Source organism: Anolis carolinensis, chromosome 5 (genome assembly GCF_035594765.1).
Source record: "Anolis carolinensis isolate JA03-04 chromosome 5, rAnoCar3.1.pri, whole genome shotgun sequence".
Classification (NCBI taxonomy): domain Eukaryota; kingdom Metazoa; phylum Chordata; class Lepidosauria; order Squamata; family Dactyloidae; genus Anolis; species Anolis carolinensis.
Window position 1 is genome coordinate 52,453,534 of NC_085845.1, and position 19,094 is coordinate 52,472,627.

General features: G+C 41.8%; 1 protein-coding gene across 1 annotated transcript in view; it reads left to right on the top strand.

Moving 5' to 3' along the window:
- Positions 1-8,876: 8,876 nt before the first annotated feature.
- glrb (glycine receptor beta) overlaps positions 8,877-19,094 on the top strand; it is a 44,509-nt gene continuing 34,291 nt past the window's right edge. The window contains exons 1-2 of the mRNA XM_003221731.4: positions 8,877-9,053; positions 13,359-13,513. Of these exons, the coding sequence (XP_003221779.1) occupies positions 13,392-13,513 (122 nt within the window). The 5' untranslated portion in view covers positions 8,877-9,053; positions 13,359-13,391. The remainder of the gene's footprint in view (positions 9,054-13,358; positions 13,514-19,094) is intronic.

The window sequence follows — 19,094 nt, forward strand, 5'->3', positions numbered from 1 at the left end:
GAGGTGATTGGGTTTCCATGTACTTTTTTTTAAGGATGAACAAACTTCCTGATAATAAAACTGATAATTCTAATTAGGGAATCTCATGTGCAAGTGTGGATTGGACCAACTTGTTTTGGGTTGGGCTGTGACTACCCAAAGCACTAGGCAGCTTCATATTGCTACCCGACTTGTGAGCTGTAAATGTTCCAAGGGCACAATACTCTCCCGGGTTTGGTTTCCTTTAGAAAGATGCCTTCAAGGCTCATGACATTTAGTAGCATTTGGATTTATAGACCACTGTACAGGATGGGTGGAGTCATGACTAAACACGTGGCAGACAATAAAAGTAACTACACCTCATCATATCTCCAGAAGGAGGCAGCCAGCACCCAAAAGTACTTTATTTTACATGTTCCAAAGCACATCTCTTTCTGTCTATTAAAACTCAGATTCAAACTGCAGTTTATCTTGTTTGTCTTCATGTCAAGTGATACAAATGGCTTTATCCATAGCTAGAAGTCTGTGGAAGAAAGGCATGCTTCATGTTTACAGGCATTTCCTAGCCATTGACTGGGCAAAAGTAAGAATGACAAACCTAAAAATCCTGGACCATTAACATTCATTTTTCAAGAGACTTTATTGCCCAAAGTCGCTATTTCATCTAATTCACATAATCAGAGATAGCTGCAAGTTACCATGTTGATGAGCTTAGGATGGTGGAGATAATGTCTACATTTGTTACACAACTGCAACATACTCGAAAATCTATGGTTCTACAGCCATACTTACAATTAGCAGTGTAACTGTGCCCGCCCACAGTTTAGCTGATCCAGAATATTTTTGAAACAATTTTAATAAAAGCAACCTCACCATTCCAGCAAAAGTTACCCCCCCCCCCCCCCAAACAAACAAACAAACAAACAGGGGAAGCAGAGGACAATCTCACCCCCAACAACACTTCAGTGCCAATACAGAAGCAGGTTGGACTCATCACATGAGGTACATGGTGAGACTGTGACCTAATCTGGGTTTATTGATAGGTTTCACCCATCAATTCCAAGGGACAGGCTTATCATGGGAAGACAGCAGACTGGCAATGGATGGTACATAGTGTCATGCAATAGGGTCCTATTTCAATGCCAGTTTGCCACATTTCTGTGATAAAACCCAAGGTTAAGATTCTTGTCAGAAATGTGAATTATATTGTCTTTCAGATGTCATTGAACTATAACTCAAAGAATTCCTCAGCACTGACTAGGCCTTGTGGGAGCTGGAATCTAACAACAATTCCTAGCCATGTTTTAAGGCAACGTTGTAGTAATAGCCCAGTGTAATGGGCTATGGTGGAAAATCCATAAAATATTTTAGGTTAAAGCTGGGCAGAGAAAAAAAAAACGGGTCTTAAAGTGCTATAAATGAAGAGGTGGCTGTGGTTTTCAATCCTGCTACAATGGGATCTCCATCCTTACAGAAAGTTGCCAGATTCCGTTTCTGTCTTAAACTATTTCTAAAATAAGTAAAGAACTCTGAGCTGATTTTCTGTAAAATGAATTGTGTTCCAAACATTTTTCTGTGAACAGTGAGACCTTATCAACATAGTTTTCGAATGATTGCAAGGACGACACTGATGAGCTGAAAATATGTTGATGTAATCTTTGTGGGAAACAAATTAGCAAGGTCAGTGCAGAGAAATGTAGAGCCCCTTTACGTGTTAAAAAGTAGCAACATAAAAGTAACCAGCAGCAGCTCAGGGCAATGTGAGCCAAGAATCGGATGATCCAAGTCATCCTGGAAGCATGGAAAAGTGATTTTTAAGAGACTTGAGCCTGATATTATGTAAATTCTTCACAAACTCTCAGGATTGAAATCTTATAGATATCCATTCCAAATTAAATTCCAGTGAGTTCGGTGACAATGGGTAGAGAATTGCAGCCTAGGTCATCGAAATGTTGTATTTGTTAGCTTTCCCCCCGTTCATAACCTTGATTGGCAAGCACAGTTGGTCCATTAAGCACAATGAGGCAGCTGCTGCTCTCTGCTCCTGCAGAGTCTCTGCAGCTGCCTCACCTCCCTCCCTTTTTTACCTCAATTCTTCTTCCCCCTCCCCTGCCTCATCTTGTGCTGTTGGTCTATATAACATAGCCCTGTGCCTTGCCTCTACACCTTTCTGCATCATCTTCTGCTGCTCCCTTCACCTATTTTTTTGTGTCAGGAGCGACTTGAAAAACTGCAAGTCGCTTCTGGTGTGAGAGAATTGGCCGTCTGCAAGGACATTGCCCAGGGGATGCCTGGATGTTTGATGTTTTACCATCCTTCTGGGAGGCTTCTCTCAGTCCCTGCATGGAGCTGGAGCTGACAGAGGGAACTCATCTCCCCAGGTTGGATTTGAATAGCAACCTTCAGGTCAGCAACCCAACCTTCAAGTCAGCAGTCTGCGGCACAAAGGTTGAACCCACTGCTCTTCCCTTTATCTCCCTTTACCCTTCGCCTAAAAAAAAAAAGTGGTGATTGTAAAAAAACAACTGAGACTTTCTATGGAAGGCAAGCCAGCAAAGAGTCAGGCAGTGTAGGCATTGCCAGCCCCATCACAAAGGAGAGAGGAAGATGGGGTAATGTTAGATGTCTATGGGGGGGGGGGTTGGTGACAATGAGAAAAGGCCTATCGCAAGAGAAATAGAGGTATTCTTACCCCCAATTGTCACTTTTTGCCCACTGCACTTTTTCATATGCCATATTAGTGAAGTATTGGGCTTCCAATCGAAGCCGGAGGCTTAAGGCTTGTGATTGGAAGCACACAAAGAGGCTTCCGATTGGAAGCGCACAAAGGCCCAGCCTGCATCCAGCCAGCCCTCCCTCTCCCCGGACTGCCATGGAAACCCCTGGGGCCACCTCCCAATGCTGTCCATGGAGGGAGAAGAAAAGCCCCAGCAGGCAGCCCAATTGACCCGCTGTGCCTGAAGGTGGCTGCCTTCATCTCTTCTCCTTACTCTTCTTGCCTGCTGCTGCCGCCATAGCCAGAGCCAGAGCCATGGCCCAGCTGCGTGCTTCTTCCTCCTCCGCCTTTGATTTCCTGGTGCTGGGAGGTTCGCGAGTGAACCTGGGAGGAGGAGGCGGGGGTGCATGCATGTGCACGAGGGGGGTGCGCGCATGCGGGAGCTCAACTGCGTCCTCAAGAGAATGGCACCACAGGCAACTGCCTGGTTTGCATTATGGGTGAACCGCCCCTGATGCCAATACAGGTTCAGAAGAACACCATAGTCAAAAAAGGTCCAGTCCTGTAGTCAAACGCCAAGAGTTCAATGATTAACATCCAGGGATCAAGCTTCTATACCATAGTCAATAGCCAGTCCAGAGATTTAAGGTTCCAGTATTCCAAGAGTTCAGGAGAAAGGTCAGGGTATCTAAACTCCACAAACCTGGGGAAAAAACAAGCAGCATGCACAGCCAAAGTAAAACAAATACTTTTCACAGAAGATTAGTCTCCAGGCTAGCTCCTTATAACTAGTAAAACCCAGCTGCAACCTATCTCTTGCATGTCTCCACCCTTAATTGCTTTCACCTGTAACTCTTACTTACAGATTACTCAGCCCTTTAGAACTAAGACTTACGCCTTCCATCACCAGTTGCTAGACCTGACACCACCAACCACCATCAACTGTGGAACATGATACATGACACATCCCTCTATTGCTATCCCTGTCTCCCACACAATTGCTTGATTTCCCACCACATTTTGCCACCTGTCTGCATTACTTTTGTTTTAAAGCAGCACTAGACAGCTGGTGTAGTGACTGTCACTTTAAAGAAGGTAAATAGAAGAGGTGAGAACAAGGAAAAATGTATATTACTACATTTAGGCATATAAATGAAAGAAGAAAGTGAAAAGCTGGGTTGCAGTTAAACATTAAAAAAAACAAGATGATGGCAACCAGACTGGTTGATAACTGGAAATTAGAGGGAGGAAACGTGGAGGCAGTGACAGACTTTGTATTTCTAGGTGTGACGATTACTGCAGATGCAGACTGCAGCTATCAGAAGACGTTTACTTCTTGGGAGGAGAGCAATGACCAATGTCGATAAAATAGTGAAGTGTAGAGACATCTCACTGGCAATGAAGGTCCGCATAGTTAAAGCAATGATATTTCCCATAGTCAATAGCCATGGATACGAGAGCTGGATTATAAGGAAGGCTGAGCGAAGGAAGATAGATATTTTTGAACTGTGATGTTGGAGGAAAATTCTGAGAGTGCCTTGAACCGAGAAGATAAACCAGTCCATACTCCAGGAAATAATGCTTGACTGCTCACTGGAGGGAAGGATATTAGAGGCAAAGGTATAATGAGAAGACAGGAAAGCTTGAAGAAGAGAATGATGCTGGGGAAAATGGAAGGAAAAGGGAAGAGAGGCTGACTAAGGGCAAGATGGATAGATGGTATCCTTGAAGTGATTGGCTTCAGTCACTTCAGGGGGGTGGCAACGGCTGACAGGGAGCTCTGGCATGGGCTGGTCCATGAGGTCACGAAGAGTCAGAAGTGACTGAATGAATAAACAACAACAGACATAGGATGGGTGATGCCTGGCTTGAAAACAGTACATGTGAAAGGGATTTAGGAGTCTATTTAATATACTACCAGGTGAACATGAGTCAACATGTGATGCGGTAGCTAAAAAAGCTAATGTGATTCTAGGCTGCATCAATTGGAGTATAGTGTCTTGATTGAGAGAAATAATAGTTCCATTATATTTTACTTTGGTCAGACCTCGCCTGGAATACAGCATCCAATTCTGGACATCAAAATTCAAGAAGGGTATTGGCAATCGGAAATGTGTCCAGAGAAAGGTGGCCAAAATAATTAATAGTCTGAAAATACAATCCCTATAAGAAGCTGCTTAGAAGCTCAGTATGTTTAGCCTAAAGAGGAGAAAGTTAAGCTTAGGCGAGGGACAAAAGTGGTTATTTACCCCAAATATCAGTTCTGCCATCACATTGATTTTTTGCCTCCATTCTCAAATTTCTATCAATGCAGTAACGGTTCTGTTCCATTATCCAGGCGGAGACCACTAGGGGATGCTATAGAGAGAAAGATAATCCATTTTATGGTGAGGGGGGGGGGAGATGAAGGAGGAAAACTATTTCCCCTGTTTTTGCTGGTTATTGCTCCTCCCCACTTCCCATATTATAAACGAGGATTGTTTCCATGACAGGGACACGGTGGGGGTAATTACAGTAAAACAGGAGGAAATGGTTTTCCTCCTTCAACCCCCCACCCCCCGTGACACCCCTGACTGCGAGAGCACTGGAAACCAATACACCGAGGCCAATAAACAATCTAATATCTTTATTAAAGAATTGAAGAAATAAAACAAAAACAAGCAGAAGATAAAGTTCATCAATAGACCTTTTAGGAAAGGTCGAATATAGTCCAATAATATATTGTCCAATGTCTAATATTAGAGTTTAAAGTTTGTAATCCAAAAAACCGAAACGCACTCAAACTTCCAAGCAGTTTGAGTGGGGAAACGTCCAAGTCTTTTACTAGAGTTCAAAAGCAAGTCCAAGGCAAGGAATTGAAGACAAGGCTGGATTCACGGCATGACAAGGCAAGGCTGGAATCACGGCAAGGCAAGGAAACACGGCTAGGCTAGGCTGGAAGGTAGTGGATCCAAACGCGGTCCACACTTGGCTGGACGCGAAGTTATTCCTTCAACTGACACATTGACTCCGCGCTGGCTAGCCAGCGCACAGAACTTTTAAGGAACTTCAAATCTTTCCACAGAGCAGGTGTCCAAATGCTCTTTTCCCAAGGGAAAAGAGCTAAAACAACATCTTTAACCAGATGCGATCCTCCCTGAGAACTCGCAGGGGAAAACAGGTTAATCAGCAGATTCTCTAGCTGCTAATCGCGCTCCTTCTTCTGCCAGCTTTCTCAGACCTACTCATTTCCCAAAACATCCGTCTATCAAAGGGAGGGGAACTGGTGGGAGAAGGCTCCATTTCAAGGGCCTTTTTAATGAGCTGTGGACTAGAATTGTCAATAGGGAACATCTGGAAAGGGGCAGAATCTTGCTGAATCAGCACAAACCCCATTTCCTCGTCACTTTGGTCCACAATGGAGGCAGGATCACGGCCCAAGGGTTCAGGGGACATCACCCCCCCCCCCCAATAAAATTGACTATCTTTCTCTCTCTTGTGCCCCCTAGTGGCCTCTGCACATATAATGGAACAATACCACAGTAACTTTGAATTTCAGCTGGGTATTTGGAAAGGAGTATAACTATGCAAAGTAAAAGGGCAGAAAAACCTGCCAATGGAATGTAACAACAGAAAATAAGATGTTATCCTTGAAGTGACTGGCTTGACCTTGAAGGAGATGGCGACAGCAGACAGGGAACTCTGGCATGGGCTGGTCCATAAGGTCACAAAGAGTCGGAAGCGACTGAACCAATAAACAGCACAGGGATGAGATCCTTGGATATAGGATTTGTCTGGAAGGGCCTCCAGTTCAAAGCAAATATTGTGGGATTTTCTGCCTTGATATTCTGGGTTACATGACTGTGTGGAAGGGCCCTTAAATTAGTCATTAAAACTGTCTATGGAAGAAACGCATCTGTAGAATTAATTCAGCTTGACACTACTTTAACTGCCATGCTCAAGTCTATGGAATCCTGGGCATTGTAGTTTAATGAGACACCAGCACTCTTGGGTGTAGAAAGTTAAAAGTCCTTCCACACAGCCATATAACTCAGAATATCCACAATATTTGCTTTGAACTGAATTATCTGAGTCCAAACTGCCAGATAATCCAGTTCAATGTGAATTTTATACAGCTGTGTGAAAGGGACCTAAGGAGCTTGTCAAACTGTAACTCCCAGGATTCCACATCATTGGAAGTGCATCTACAGCAGATGTGGGCAAACCTCAGCCCTCCAGGTGTTTTGGACTTCAACTCCCACAATACCTAACAGCCTACTGGCTGGGTTGCTATAAGTTTTCCGGGCTGTATGGCCATGTTCCAGAAGCATTCTTTCCTGACATTTTGCCTACATCTATGGAAGGCATCCTCAGAGGTTGTGAGGGCTGTTGGAAATTACGCAAGGGAGGCTTATATATCTGTGGACGGTCCAGGGTGGAAGAAAGAACTCTTGTCTGTTTGAGGCAAGTGTGAATGTTGTAACTGATCACATTGATTAGCATTGAATAGCCATTCAGCTTCAAAACCTGGTTGCTTCAAAGCCTGGCTGCTTCAAAGCCTTCCTGCCTGGGGAAACCTTTGTTGGGAGGTGTTAGCTGGCCCTGATTGTTTCTTGTCTGGATTTCCTATTTTCCGAATGTTGTTCTTTATTTACTGTCCTGTCCTGATTTTAGAGTTTTTAAAAATACTGATAGCCAGATTTTGTTCATTTTCATGTTTTCCTCCTTTCTGTTGAAATTGTCCACATGCTTGTGGATTTCTATGGCTTCTCTGTGTAGTCTGACATGGTAATTGTTAGAATGGTCCAGAATTTCTGTATTCTCAAAAAACATGCTGTGCCCAGGTTGGTTCATTAAGTGCTCTGCTATGGCTGACTTCTCTGGTTGAAATAGTCTGCAGTGCCCCAAATCAATCGGGGGCGGCTAACACCTTCCAACAAAGGATTTTCCCAGGCAGTAAGCAGCCAGACTTTGAAGCTGAAAGTCTATTCAATCCTAACCTTAAATGTATATTTAAATGTATAATTATGTATGTTTTTTAACGTATACTCTTAATTTTATTGTTATTTTTAATCTCGATGGATTTTTAAATTTGATGTAAACTGTTTTTTGATGTACAGTAGAGTCTCGTGTATCCAAGCCTCTGGATAATCCAAGCCATTTTTGTATATCATGATATTTTGGTGCTAAATTTGTAAGTACAGTAATTACAATATAACATTACTGTGTATTGAACTACTTTTTCTGCCAAATTTGTTTTATAACATGAAGTTTTGATGCTTAATTTGTAAAATCATAACCTAATTTGATATTTAATAGGCTTTTCCTTAAACCCTCCTTATTATCCAAGATATTCGCTTATCCAAGCTTCTGCCGGCCCGTTTAGCTTGGATAAGTGAGACTCTACTGTATATGTTTATATTGTAAGCCACCCTGAGTTCCCTGATGGGTGAGAAGGGAGGGGTAGAAGTGATGTAATAAATAAATAAATAAATAAATAAATACCCTAGGTGGCCAGTTGCAACATTCACACCTGCCTCCCAACAGACAAGAGTTCTTTCTCCCACCATGGACTTTCCACAGATATATAAACCCCACTTCCAGTTTCCAACAGTCCTCACAACCTCTGAGGATGCCTGTTATAGGGCCCTTCCACACAGCCCTATATCCCAGAATATCAGGGCAGAAAATCCCACATTAGCTGACCATAGACTCAGATAAACCAGTTCAAAGCAGATATTGTGGGATTTCCTGCCTTGATATTCTGCGATATAGGGCTGTGTGTGGAAGGGCCCATAGATGCAGGCGAAACGTCAGGAGAGAATGCTTCTGGAACATGGCCGTACAGCTGGGAAAACTCACAGCAGCCCAGTGATTCCGGCCATGAAAGTCTTCGACAACACAAGGGCTGTTTACATGAATGATGGTGCCAAAGGGTATGTCCTGACACAAACTGGAGGGCTTCAGGTCAAGGAAGGGCGCCTTTCTTTTTGCCTGGCAGTGGTTAAATGCTATGTGGCTACTCTGGAGGAATTCAAGGGGGCTGAACGGGGAAAGGAAAGGCCCCTCCCCATCGCTCTGTGTCTCATCCAAAGTGCGGGCAGGCGCCAGGAAGGGCACAGGCTTCTCCTCCGCAGCTCCACGTCCCATGTGCGGAGGGTTCGCGCATGCTCGCTGGCTGCCCGCTCGGACAACTGCGCCGCACATGCGCAGTAGCAAAATGGACGCTTCTCTGATGCGGGGCTCATTTTGATCGCTGCCGAGCGAGCCGCTGCTGGTCTCCCCCCTCCCTCCCCTTCCCTTGGCTTTGGCCATGGCCCGCGGAAGGCTCCGGCGGTAAGGAGGGCCCGAGGCACCCGAGGTGGTCTCTCGTCTTGAGGTAAGAGGGAGAGAGAGGGAAGGGAAGGAGGGCTTCTCTGGGAGCGAGGAGTTGGGGGCCTCAGCGCGGTGGGGGAAGCTCTTTGGGGTCTGTGAGGGTTGCCAAGGCGACGCTTGGGAGCCCGACTGCGGCGGAGAAGGGCGCTCTTCCCGCCTGCCTGCCTTCCCTCCCGCCGCAGACCCAGCGCCTCCTTTCAGCACCTCGGACAGCGCTCTGCAGCTCTCCTTGGCGGGATGGATGGCCCTTTCTCCCAGAACCATAACATCATAGAGTTGGAAGAGATACCACAAGGGCCTTCCAGTCCAGGCAGGAAGGCACCATGAAAGCGCCCTTGACAGATGGCCACCCAACCTCCAGAGGAGGAGACTCCATCACCCTCCCATTGGCAAATAGATCTAAATAATGTGTGGTCAGAGACTCTTATGGCCGGAATCACTGGCTTGCTGCGAGTTTTCTGGGCTATATGGCCATGTTCCAGAAGCATTCTCTCCTGACGTTTCGCCCACATCTAAGACAGGAATCCTCAGAGGTTGTGAGGTAAGTTTCCAGGAAACTAGGCAAGTGGGAGTTATATATGTGGAATGTCCAGGGTGGGAGAAAGAACTCTTCCCTGTTTGAGGCAAGTGTGAAAGTTGCAATTGTTCACCAGGATTAGCATTGAAAAGCTTTGTGGTTTCAAAGCCTGGCTGCTTCCTGCCTGGGGGAATCCTTTTTTGGAAGGTGTTAGCTAGCCCTGATTGTTTCCTGTCCGGAATTCCCCTGCTTTCTGAGTGTTGTTCTTTATTTAAGGTAAAGGTAAAAGTTTTCCCCTGACATTAAGTCCAGTCGTGTCCGACTCTGGGGGTTGGTGGTCATCTCCATTTCTAAGCCGAAGAGCTGGCGTTGTCCATAGATACCTCCAAGGTCTTGTGACTGGCATGACTGCATGGAGTGCCGTTACCTTCCTGCTAGAGTGGTGCCTATTGATCTATTCACATTTGCATGTTTTTGATCTGCTAGTTTGGCAGAAGCTGGGGCTAACAGCAGGTGCTCACTCCACTCCCAGATTCAAATCTGTGACCTTTCGATCCGCAAGTTCAGCAGCTCAGCGCTTTAACACTCTGTGCCACTATCCTGATTTTAGAGTTTTTTAAAATACTACTGCCCAGATTTTGTCCATTTTCATGGTTTTCTCCTTTCTGTTGAAATTGTCCACATGTTTGTGGATTTCCATGGCTTCTCTGTGTAGTCTGTCCTGATTTTAGAGTTTCTTAATACTGGTAGCCAGAGAAGTCAGCCATAGCAGAACACTTGATGAACCAACCTGGACACAGAATATTATTTGAAAACACAGAAATGCTGGATCACTCTAACAAACACCATGTCACACTACACAGAGAAGCTATTGAAATCCACAAGCATGCGGACAATTTCAACAGAAAGGAGGGAACCATGAAAATGAACAAAATCTGGCTACAAATATTTAAAAAACTCTAGAATCAGAACAGTAAATAAAAAACAACACTGATAAAATTGGTGAATTCCAGACATTAATCAATCAGGGCCAGCTAACATCTCCGAACAAAGGATTTTCCCAGGCAGGAAGCAGCCAGGCTTTGAAGCTACAAGGTTTTTCAATGCTAATCAAGGTGATCAATTACAACATTCACACTTGCCTCAAGTAGACAAGAATTCTTTCTCCCACCCTGGACATTCCACAGATACGTAAACCCGCACTTGCCTAATTTCCAACAGACTTCACAACCTCTGAGGATGCCTGCAATAGATGCGGGCAAAATGTCAGGAGAGAATGCTTCTGGAACATGACCAGACAGCCTGGAAAACTCACAGCAACCCAAATCTAAATAAGTTCTTCCTTGGCTAACTTCCAGACAGGCCCTATATTCCAGGTTCTGATCCCAGGTTTTCTGCTTTAAACTGAATTATATGAGTCACACTGCCAGGTAATCTGGGATAACCTTGGATCGGATCTTGGGATATAGGGCCTGTCTGGATTGGCCCCAAGGATATGGGAGAAGGGAAGGCAAGGGCTCTGGATACTGCTATTATTTGTAATCATGGATTTCACCATCTATGATGTGAAAGTATTTTTTTAAAAAAATCCAAAAAGCCATTTCTGTGGATTCTATATCTCTCGATGTAGCCATCTATGGGGTTAAAATATTTTTTAAAATTCAAAAAGTCATGTCGGCACTTCTGTATTTATGGATTTAACAACCCATAACATAAAAATACTCCCCAAGAATTTCCAAAAGGCCATATCCACGGATTCTTTATTCATGGATTTTACCATCCATGCCATGGGAATATTTTTTATATATATTTCATAAGAGCCAACTTTGATTTGGTCATGGGGACCCATTTTACTATGACACTGTATATCATGGAACTTGAGCATCTACAGATTTTGGTTTCTGTGGGACATCCTGGAAGTAAACCTCAGTAGATACTAAGGACCCACTATACCTGTGTCTCCCTATACACACATAATAATGTATCTTGAAGATGGGACTCAAAGTGAAACACAACATTGATTTCAGTTCCATAGATGCCTTGTACACATAGCAAGAAGGTAATTTTATACACAATGTTTTCAAATAATTTTGTTCATGCAACCAAGTTTGTGTGCATTGAACCATCAGAAATCAATCTAGTAGCAACCCATGTGAACAGCTTGGAATTTGAGAGCATTTCAGATTCTGGAATTCTGGATAAGAATGCTTAAACTGTTTTGTTTTTATTTTTGTGAAGGAATGGGAAAGGAGCTTTAACCCAAACCCTGTGTTTTAAAAGAATGGAGGCAGGCTGCTTGGCAGAAATGTAATGATTTCGGAAAAATCTCTCACACATTCAATGTTCATTCGCTGTGTCTTTTTCTTTACCGACCCTTTGGAAGGCTGGGTCAGAAGTGAAAAGACTTTGGCAAGAAGTGTGTTGTAGTTCCCAAGGGCCTTGTCACTTAGAGGAGGGTATGAGGATGGTAGGCATGGGCCCTATCCTTTGAGAGCTTGGTGCATGAAGAAGAGGAAAGGAACACCTGTTGCCAAGGTCCTTTATAAAACAGCAGCCAACTGCTTTTGCAGCATAGATTTCATCTCTCTTTCAATAAAAAAAGTCTGTGGCTATGTGTTTGTTTTCATTTTCATTTTGCAGCCTGTGTATGAGGGCACTATGCTCTTTGGGATTTTTATTGCCTCTTTAAAATATCAACTGAGAGTTTCATATACTTGGAAAGGTCGCAAAAGTTCCTTGTCAGTGCATGTAAGAGTGATCAGCAAGGGAGGCCTTCTTGCTACATTGCCAGAGGGACAAAAGAAAGAAATCCTCACCAACCTCACTGCTGCAGCAAGAGAGGAAAACACCCTTGCGATCACAACATATCTGAGAGAAAAGGAGAAAACAGAGAGCCCCATGTCTACTCATTTGGCTGGGAGCCCCGGCTGCTGTTGCTCTGGGCATAAGACGATGCTTCTTCTGTTGCTCTTGGAAGGAAGACAAGAATGTCTTCTGTTACTGCGACTGAAAGGATATAAATATCTTTCTCCTTTTAAGAAAAATGTAGCCAGCCTCTGCATTTGGGATAGAGGTGAGAAGGAAGGATAGAGAAGCTGAGACATGCAGCTGGTGCTGTAAGATTCAATCACCTTGCTGTAGAGAGCGAAGGCTGGAAAAATAACTGCATATGGTGCTAGGGTCATAAAATGCAGGTTTTTTCCTCCTTCGCAGTCAATGCAGCTAGAAGCAGGCAAGCAGCTTTTAGTAAAGAACATGAATGTTTAGATGGAAATCCACTGATACAAAACATCTATTAAGCAAGTGCCATGCAACTACTGCGTGATAGTAACATATTTTTAGGTTCCCTTTGTAACTGGCTAATAAAATTGGAAAAAGTAATGATGTCTAGTTCATTAAAAGATACATACCATATATACTCAAGAATAAGCTGAGTTTTCAGCTCTTTTTAAGGGCTGAAAAAGCACCCCTCGTCTTATACTTGAGTGAGGGTCCTGGTCGGCTTATATTTGAGTTGGCTTATACTAGAGTATATATGGTAATCAGAGCTGGACAGTCTTATCTTAAATTACAGTTTTATGTAAATATTCAAAAACATTTAACCTCAATTCATGTAATTTTATTAGTATCTTTTATTTTTATTTTTGAAATTTACCAGTAGTAATTTTTCCAAGTGATGACTTAAAAACCATTTCCCGCACTCATAAAACTCCTCTCTCTCTCTCTCTCTCTCTCTCTCTCTCTCTCTCTCTCTCTCTCTCTCTCTCTCTCTCTCTCTCTTGTCTATCACAGGTCAACCTTCCTTCTGGAATTCAACTCCCCACAATGAAGTTTTTACTGGCAATTCTTGTGTTTGTTTTTTTCTCCTTATATGTTGAAGAAGTCTGCTCCAAAGAGAAATCATCAAAGAAAGGAAAAGGGAAAAAGAAGCAATATCTCTGCCCTTCGTAAGTTACTTTCTTTTAAAATATACCTGTTGAGGAAAATGTTGTTTGTGCTGTATTTTACAGAATGCAAATAAGCGGATATTGTATTTCTCCAGTAAAGGAAAACAATATCAAAATAGGCAGTATTTGTTCATAATAATGTATTCACTTGCTTGAGGATTAATCACAATCTGTTCTAGTATAACATGTTATCCTGGGACATAAACATTCAAATGGAGTAAGCCCAGTTATGCTAATGAACTTAAATACAGAAACATGTCCATCTGCTTCATACTGATTTAAAATACTGGTTTGTGTATATACATCATGATCCAGGAGCAGTTCTTCAGGATTTTCTAATCTTAACAGCAAGCACGAGAGATTGAATCTCTACTGTTTTAATGTAAAACATACGTTCTGTTGTATCTGATCAATAGTTAAATAGGACATCATGTTTGGATGATAAGATAATAGTCAGGTGTGAATGTGTGATCAAAGTCATGCTTCCTTTTAAATTTTTTTGGTCTTGTTTGTACCTTTGTACCTGGTTTAAGCTCTTGTTATTATATGTATTCATGATTATATTTTCCTGACACACACTATCAGCTTCAAAAAAGAGGGAAGGCAAGCCCTTTATGATCAAATCTTGCCAAGAAAACCCAGTGATAGGATTTCCTTATACTCTCCATGAATTGATAACAACTTGAAGACTCACAACAATAACATATTTTTGTATGGAGAATGCATATATTTTATTTTTGAGTAATCTCTGCACAAATTGACCTGTTTTTGTCCATGAAAATACATCTGGGGACAGTAGGAATTATTAACATTAGTGCTCTGAAATAGGGGCTTGTAAACATGAATGGTTGTTGTTCTGTTATATTGAACTGAATCCATATTTACAATGTGCCTCTAGACTGGAAGCGTGGACTTTTCTGTTCTCTTCTTTCCAAATAAGCATTCTCCCCATGAGATATAAAAGGCTGGAAAGCTGTTCAATGGGATAAGTTGTGGTGCACAAAAAGGGGAAATCTCCCCATATTGCTATTCACCAGTGACCTGAACTTTATGTAACCACCTTGAGAGCAGGTCATTTGAAAGCATTGATGATAATCATGCTAACTCTCTGGTGAATATAATCGAAAATGAAGAAAAAACAGAAGATAAATAAGATTCAAACACCACCCAATGTGCATACCATCAGAAGTTGCCTTTTGGTAAACACTTGTCTATATCAACCATACCTGCATAAACTTGACACTAATTTTGCTTATCTTCAGCTTTTAAAATGATTTTGCAGAGGATTGAGAAAACATTGAGAAAATATTCTGCATCAGAACATACAGAAATATTTTCTTCCACTTTTTAAATAACAAGCCCCCGGTGGCACAGCATGTTAAAGTGCTGAGCTGCTGAACTTGCGGACCGAAAGGTCGCAGGTTTGAATCCGGTGAGCGAAGTGAGCACCTGCTGTTAGCCCCAGCTTCTGCCAACCTAGCAGTTCGAAAACATGCAAATGTAAGTAGATCAATAGGTACCGCTCCAGTGGGAAGGTAACGGCATTCCATGCAGTCATGCCGGCCACTTGACCTTGGAGGTGTCTACGGACAATGCCGGCTCTTTGGCTTAGAAATGGAGATGAGCACCAACCCCCAGAGTTGGACACAACTGAACTTAATGTCAGGGGGAAACCTATACCTTTTTACCTAATAAAACATTATCTCAATTACTTGATTTTTTTGAAATTTAATCATAGAATTGGTTATCATTTTATATTTCTGTGCAATGTAGAAATTACTGCTCAGATTATATTTTATCAACACAAACATATAATTTAACAATCCACAAAATATTATATCTAGCTAAGGTTTAAATTATAGTGGACAGTTCTGAAACTCAATATATGTATCGTTGATTAAATATTTTTGATCTGGTAGGCTTCCCAATATCTTTTAGGTAACATTCTGTATTTTGAAATTGTTCCTTCAGGGTAAGTTGTGTACCATATATCAAATTCCAGTGTTGAGTTGAGTAGTAACAATATAAAGTTTCATGATACAATTGGCCATCTGTATTCACAAATTCTATATCCATGGATTCAACCATTCATGGCTTGAAAATATTTTCCAAAATGAATATTGATTTTTTTTGCCATTTTATATAAGGGACATCATTTTACTATGCCACTGCATGTGAAGCATCCACAGATTTTTGCACTCATGTGGGGGTCCTGGAACAAAACTCAAACAGATACCAGGATTCTACTGTATACATTTTAGGATTAGCCCATGGTACCCCTGGAGTGGACCAAAACCACAAAAGATACAAATTTTCCTTAAGGCAATGTGATTGCCATGGGCAACTGATTGGTCACTGTAATTGAAAACTGAGTGCTAGTCCCAAGTAGTATAGATTTTTCAAATCAATGGGATTTATAAATTGTTGACTGAACATTCAACAATTGAATCAGTAGTGCTACTTTAATTGGGACCATAAACTAGTTTATTTGTGGATGAGCAGAACACTAGATTAGGTAGGCAGCTGTTGGTCTGATGCAGCGTAGCTCTTCTGGAATAGCAGAATGAATTATGACATGGTGTTAGCTCAGCAGTTGTCAAATCTATCAACCCCAGACATTTATCTGCTGGCACAGATACTTATATAATGTTATGACAAATTTTGTTGTACAAGAGTTCATAGTTGTTGCCTTGCTTACCTCTGTATACTTCTGGTTGTCTCATGCTTCGGCTACGTCCAGGTGAAACATGGCTTGAACCTAGTATCTGATATGCTAATTCTGAATATATGATGTTCAGAGTTGCATGGATAATTATGCCATCATTTCATAATGGAAGCAAAGTGTGTTGTTTGATGATATCTTGGACAATATTTCAGTCTTTAACACTCTAGGAATGAGGTCAGTTCATGAGGGCTTTTCTATGTACTGACACAAGAAGCATGATTGAGCTGTACTACTTCTTCTTATGTTTCTCCAGCAACATTTTGAAAAAGGGGCTTGCATATATATCTTATGCAGTATGTTCTGCTTTAGAGACAGCACATATATGTTCCCATAGGACAGCATGACTTCTCCTTCCAAGTGTTGCTGGGGGGAAAAATATGAAGGCAGGAAGACTGGCTGTTGTTGTTTGTTGAACTTGTTGGAATGGGTGAAAAGGGAACAATAAATTGAAAGATTAAAATCAGTCACATAAATTATAATAATGAAGAGATCTGAGGCACTTTTCTGCTGCCTTGGAGACAAGGACGCGGAATAATGGTTTCAAATTACAGGAAAGGAGATTCCACCTGAACATTAAAAAAAAACTTCCTAACTGTGAGAACTGTTCAGCAGTGGAACTTTCTTCCCCAGAGTGTGGTGGAGGCTCCTTCTTTGGAGGCTTTTAAATAGAGGCTGGATGGCTATCTGTCAGGGTGCTTTGAATGCAATTTTCCTGCTTCTTGGCAGGGGGTTGACCCCATGGTCCACGAGGTCTCTTCCAATTCTATGATTTTAAAGAGTTTCAGATATATTGAGGAATCCTCAATATATCTGAAACTCTTTAAAATCATAGAATGAGGATGCTTTGCATCTTCTTCACTAAATGGTCTAAAGGTTGATAGAAATACATAGCAACTGTGTGTCATGCTGAGCCTCACCCTTGTAACTGTGGAGATGCTTTTTGATAAGCATTTCTCCACAAACTTTCCTATTCTTGATTCTTCTCATAATTTCTTTGATTTATGTAATGTGTATGCAGGTGACTTCAAGTTGTCTGCTTAGGCAAGTAATACCCAGTAGTACCCAGATTTTTCCTCTGATTTTTTGGCAGTCAATACTAACCAGAACTGACCATGCTTATTTGTGTTAGGCATATATAATCTTTTCTAGAAATTGGCCGTTGATACATCTGGAATTAATGATTGATGGGATTAAAAATCAAACAAACATGTAATTAACAAGGACTGTTGCCTTATAAATAACAATTGAAAGCTACCACAAAATATAAATGTGCTTTTGTTCATGACTTGTCTTTCTGTGGACATTCTGTACTGTTCTTAACCAGCACAGTCTGTGCCAAACATACTTAAGTGCTTGAAGTTCCTGGGTACTCATTCACTTCTGGGCTGTTTTGCCACCCACCCCCATTAAAGTCTAATCAATGTTTTTGAGCCACTGCAAGGCTTTAAGCCAGTACTTCTACTCTTGTGTTTGCGTACTGCTAATTTTTAATTGTGTAAGGATCAATACAGAGAATAATTTTTAATGTCAGGAGTGACTTGAGAAACTGCAAGTCGCTTCTGGTGTGAGGGAATTGGCCGTCTGCAAGGACATTATCCAGGGGATGCCTGGATGTTTGCTGTTTTACCATCCTGTGGGAGGCGTCTCTCATGTCCCCGCATGGGGAGCTAGAGCTGACAGACTGGAGCTCACCCCACTCCCCGGACTGAACCAACAACCTTTTGGTCAGCAATCCTGCTGACACAAGGTTTAACCCATTGCGCCACCATGGGCTCCACTGAGAAAATAAGTTTGGCATATGGTTTGGAATCTTATGAGCATATTCATGTGGCTTATGTGTATGAATATCTTCTTTTTTGGTGAAGTACTAGATGCTGTTCTATAGCCGTTTGTTCAACATTAAAAGCTCCCCCACTTGCGACTATCAAACTCTAGAAGGGATAGAAGTGTTTACTGTTATTCATTTTGTTCCCTCTTCTGAAATAATTTCTCAATTTTTGAATATTTTTTTCCATCTTCCTCACTAGCAATCTGCAGTGGCATCTCCTCTTAGGGTTTGACAATTGAGGGAGGAGGTCTTGGATGTGGCACAAAGGGTTCCTTGTTAGTCCCTTGTCTTTTATTACCTCCCGCCCTCCTCAAAGACACATTACATTCTGCCAGTTTGTCCACTGTGATTGTTTTACATGTATTTTCCAGGTTGTGTAATGATTTTTGCCATACATAGACTTAATTCTTAAAGAGCAAAACAGGGTTATGAAATTGACATCATAAATTAAACATCAGTTTTGAACAGTCGACATGGATTGATTGATTTGACTTACATGTTCCAATGGGCTTTTGAATAAAAGGTCAGTTTTATTACCATCCAGTGTTAAATTTTTACTACCCTAATCTCCAGCACTTTATTCCTCTTCCTAACTTTATTACCTTGTGTTTTTTGCACATATTTTCCTTCCCTTGCAATTTTTAATAGTTCCACCTATTGTTCTGATACCCGCTGATGTATTTTATGATACTTTTTATTGTTAATTGTTTTAATTGTATATGTTGTTATTGTGTTCTGCTTTTATTGTTGATTTTTAGGCTTGGTCCCCATGTGAACTGCTCCAAATCCCCTTGGGGAGATGGAGGTGGGTTATAAATAGATTATTATTATTATTATTGTTATAAGTATGACACAGCAAACAAGATAGATATGCTGGATTTCGTTTCACAAAATCACAAGTCGAACACTTCCCAAGTGTCTAGGACTGTGTGATGTATTTTCGGATGATACATGCAGATCCCAGTAGGGTGATCTTTTGCAGTTGGCAGATTGTAATTTTGTCAATGTCTATTGTTTCCAAATGCCGG